This window comes from Vicia villosa, unplaced genomic scaffold, assembly GCF_029867415.1.
Source record: "Vicia villosa cultivar HV-30 ecotype Madison, WI unplaced genomic scaffold, Vvil1.0 ctg.001216F_1_1, whole genome shotgun sequence".
NCBI classification, from domain to species: domain Eukaryota; kingdom Viridiplantae; phylum Streptophyta; class Magnoliopsida; order Fabales; family Fabaceae; genus Vicia; species Vicia villosa.
Window position 1 is genome coordinate 94835 of NW_026705538.1, and position 3968 is coordinate 98802.

At 33.8% G+C, this 3968-nt stretch overlaps 1 protein-coding gene across 1 annotated transcript; it reads right to left on the reverse strand.

Annotated features, from left to right (window-relative positions):
- Nucleotides 1-1125: 1125 nt before the first annotated feature.
- On the reverse strand, nucleotides 1126-3605 carry LOC131634046 (uncharacterized). Its single transcript, XM_058904728.1, has 10 exons — nucleotides 3552-3605; nucleotides 3322-3502; nucleotides 3036-3132; nucleotides 2741-2947; nucleotides 2511-2637; nucleotides 2313-2449; nucleotides 2042-2161; nucleotides 1820-1847; nucleotides 1291-1377; nucleotides 1126-1191 (listed from the first exon to the last, which is right to left on the reverse strand). The coding sequence occupies exons 1-10, from the start codon at nucleotides 3603-3605 to the stop codon at nucleotides 1126-1128; spliced, it is 1104 nt and encodes a 367-aa protein (XP_058760711.1).
- Between the last annotated feature and the right edge of the window lie 363 nt (nucleotides 3606-3968).

Consider the following 3968-nt stretch of genomic DNA (forward strand, 5'->3'; position numbering starts at 1 on the left):
GTGGAGTCATCTCCCAGAGTCAATAAATAATACATTAATCAAAAAGCCTCAAGCTTGGGCCTCATACAAGCCAGTTAAAAATCAAATCTTTTATACAGTAGATAGACATAGCTTATCTCTATAGAGAGATCTTTCCTCTATCTCACCACATTCAAACAAACAAACATTACATTTCATTTTAATCAAGTCTCCCATTTAGGATTTTGAAAGGCATGAGCTGGCAGTAAAACCCAGACATGTGGTAACTTTCCCTAATTTGGATGAGCATTTTTCTTTCATTTAAGAGGCATTTGACTGGTATACTTGCACATACACAAGTAAGGTCCCCCTCTTGAATGAAATGAATTCAGTTATTCTGTCACTCTTTTAATGTTTGTGGTGGAATAGTAGAAATACCTCTCTGTAAAGATAAATTCATGTCTCTTTACTGTAAACAGAGATTTAATTCAAGCTTCAACCTTGAGCTTCAAGCAAGGCACCGAAAAATAATTAATAATTAATTAGTTCCCCGAACTACATTAAGCTCTGACTTCCATTAGGGATATGTAGGCATGAGGTTCACAAGGAATCTCAGCGAGCTAATAAAATACCAAAAATAGTCAGTCTGTCTGTCTGTCTTTCTTTTATTCAATTCAATTCCTTCTCCTAATACAAAGGAGAAACTTTCCCAATAATCATTAGCAGCACAAACACATTTAGACACAGAGAAGGTTCCTGTAGAGTACTACAGATATGTAGGGTGTTTAAACACTTCCCTATGTATAACCGACCTCCCGGACTCCAGAATTTCTAGTCTAGGTGAATCCCCACACTTAGCAAACTCCTAGGGTTTAGTTGAGATCTTTTTTCCCCTTTCCTACTCGTAGGACAAATAAGAAAGTTCGTGTGATATCGTAGGAAGAACTGAAACAAAATTCATCCCACCACAGGCGCATTCTCCTTCCAAATTTCGCGTGAAGGGTCTAGCGTGCCGTACTCCCAAGTGAAACGGGGAGGTAAAAAAACGACAACCACAAACAGTAGTGCAATCTGCAGGATCAACTTCCTTATGTGCTGAAATAGAACCGTTGTCTTCACAAATCTTCTCAGCGCCATCATTTTCAAATTTTGAACTCAAACCCCGAGCTACCTAGCAACCAACTCATTCTGAACAGGAGAACCAATGGTAATTTCTTCAACACCAGTATTTTTCTAAACGATTTACAATATTAAAGTTAATGATATGAACACGCATCAAAGACTACCAACAAAAAAACAAAACAAATAGAACTGGTTGAAAAGTATAGCAACCTTCACAATGGAATTCAGATCCTGAATTGCACCAGCAAACATATCACTTTGAACCACACCAACTGCCAAATCATCATCAATAGATTTCTAAAACAGATAATAATTGCACTTTTAATCAATTAGGGTTAATAGCCATTTACCCCCTACCATATATGCGAGTTTTGATTTACCCCCTTTAAAAAAAGTTTTGGATCACCCCCTTATAATTTTTAGGCACCCCCCTAAGCGTCTAAAAACCTGGGGGGTAAATAAAAAAAAATTATTTTACAGGGGGGTAATTTTTCCTCTTAGGAGGCAAAAGGCTTAGAATTTTAAAATTATAGGGGGGTAATCCAAAACTTTTTTTTAAAGGGGGGTAAATCAAAACTCGCCTATATGGTAGGGGGTAAATGCCTATTAACCCAATCAATTATATGAACAAACATGAAAGGGACATGTTACACAAAAAAAATAAACTAACATGAAAGAGAGTATTATCGACCTTTGCAACAGATTTGAACTATGAAATTATATCTTTGTCAGCACAAACTTTTTTCACGCGAAAAGACTGTTCATGTCTAGAGCTCACATAATTTTTATATCTATCTTAAACAAAAATGTTTGATCACCAAAACCACCAATCACTTTAGGCACAATTGTTGGCTCTTCTTCCTAAAAAACATATTTTGAAGTATTATTATTATCAAATAATATTTTGATTATAATGACAGTTGATAATATGTAAAAAATGGTTTACTTTATAAATACTCACCGGTCCATTTCAGCAATCAAATCAGAACATGTCATTTTGGTCAGAAAATAACAATCGCGATCCAAAAGCACGAAAGTAGAAGAATCAGTTTCATCAATTACTTTGAGTTTGACACGGAACCTACATATTTACCAGTGTGGGAAAATTAAATATTAAATATTTGTTAAACAAAGAAATTAGCCATGAATATTTGAAACAATTGAAAAAATTTACAATTAAACACCTTGGGACAATTGGCCAAATATGCTTGTTACACTTTAGGCAGAACAACCTTTTGGAATCCACAACAACACCCTTGTTGCACACACATGTAGCATGCCACCAATACCATGTTTGATCGTGCCTACCACAAGACAAACCATATTTCGTAGACATAAAATTAAAACCAAATAACAATGTCAAATAAACCTATAATATAATAAGCATGTAACGAAGCATATGAATGAAATAAAAGTAAAATGCAAATTACATCTTGACAATCTTTTAGTTCCTCTATTGTTTTGCATTGAATCGGATTTAAAAAATCTTCTTCTAAACTCATCTCAGAAGCATCCTTCATATAACTAAAAGGTTGAGTAGGCGATCCAATGTTATCGCTGATAATAAAGAAAAAAGTAGTAATCAATTATCAGCATTCAGAAAATTCAGAAGACTTAATTATACAAATTGAATAGATATGTGAATCTAAAAAGTATTTACTTCAGTTTTAAATAATCTGCCTCGGGTGTTTTTGGGTTGAACAATAGTTTGCTACAGTTCATTGCATTCTGCATCTGGATTTTTCCTTTATACAATTTGACTTTCAGATATTGAGCAAGAACAACAATAGTGTCGGTGTTACCAGATTTGAGGTATGCATCAAGTTCATCAACATATGGTCCAAACAGTGTACAGTCAAGCTTCATCCTACACGAAACCAATTAATTCAAAAGTTATTGGACTGTAACTCTAACTGCATATAAAAATATATAAGTTTTTTTATCATATAACTTACCCATCGGATAGTAACTCAATAACCTTAAACTTAGTAGTTACACCATTCCTTTCATAGACCCTTTCATGTCCAACAACAGACAAAATGGCCACAACATCTATTACATAAATTAGACATATTAGATTACGATATAATTGAATAAGAACGAAAATTTAAAATAATACAAAAAAATAGAATTTTTTTTAAGTAAATAAAAGTTTTACCAATAAGTAGTCCATATCAATTTTCCCAACTATCTCTTGGAAGGACACAAATAAGTAAGGGGATACTATTATAAGATCATCACCAATTTCTGTAACCACAGTAGAACTGTGCAAATTCAACTTGAATTGGATTTTCGTGGTCCTATACCCTCTAGTATTAGCGGCAACCCCAAAATATTGAAAATTATAAACAATACCCTCATGAATCTTATTCTCAAATCGAGGCAGCAGAGCCTTACGAACAGAAGCTTGTATCTTGAAACCCTATAATAATATGCAAAAAAAAAATTATAAATCAAACAACAACAACAACCTTCTCATCCATTAGAACCATCTCCATCGCATAATACTTTTGTTTCGAATTCATGTCTGGCACAAACCACATCGAATAACTCGAACAACAACATCTCATGATTCTTTTGCTGGTGTGATTTCAGAAACAAAATCGCGTCTTGCGGCGGCCATCGTAAAATAACGGAAAATCGTAAGGGTTCAAAAGGGATGATGAATTGGAGATGAGATATGTCATATTTATACATGTAGAATAAGCAAGTAATACAAAAAGTTGAAAGAATAAACCTTTAAATTAACATTGATGATGCACTGATTAGATTTTGGGAAATGAGAAACCAGCATTCAAGTAATTGCATCGTGAATGCAATTGAAGATCAACCGTCACACAATTAGGATTGATTAAAATTTTTGAGAAACCTAATTTGAAATTGGTTAA

Excerpts from the sequence above, each read along its gene's own strand:
- LOC131634046 (XM_058904728.1), bottom strand. The coding sequence starts at position 3,605 with ATGAATTCGAAACAAAAGTATTATGCGATGGAGATGGTTCTAATGGAT. Across the intron at positions 3,133-3,321 it reads TACTGTGGTTACAGAAATTG|ATGTTGTGGCCATTTTGTCT; the intron begins GTGATGATCTTA and ends TTTATGTAATAG. Across the intron at positions 2,948-3,035 it reads ATTGAGTTACTATCCGATGG|GATGAAGCTTGACTGTACAC; the intron begins GTAAGTTATATG and ends GGTTTCGTGTAG.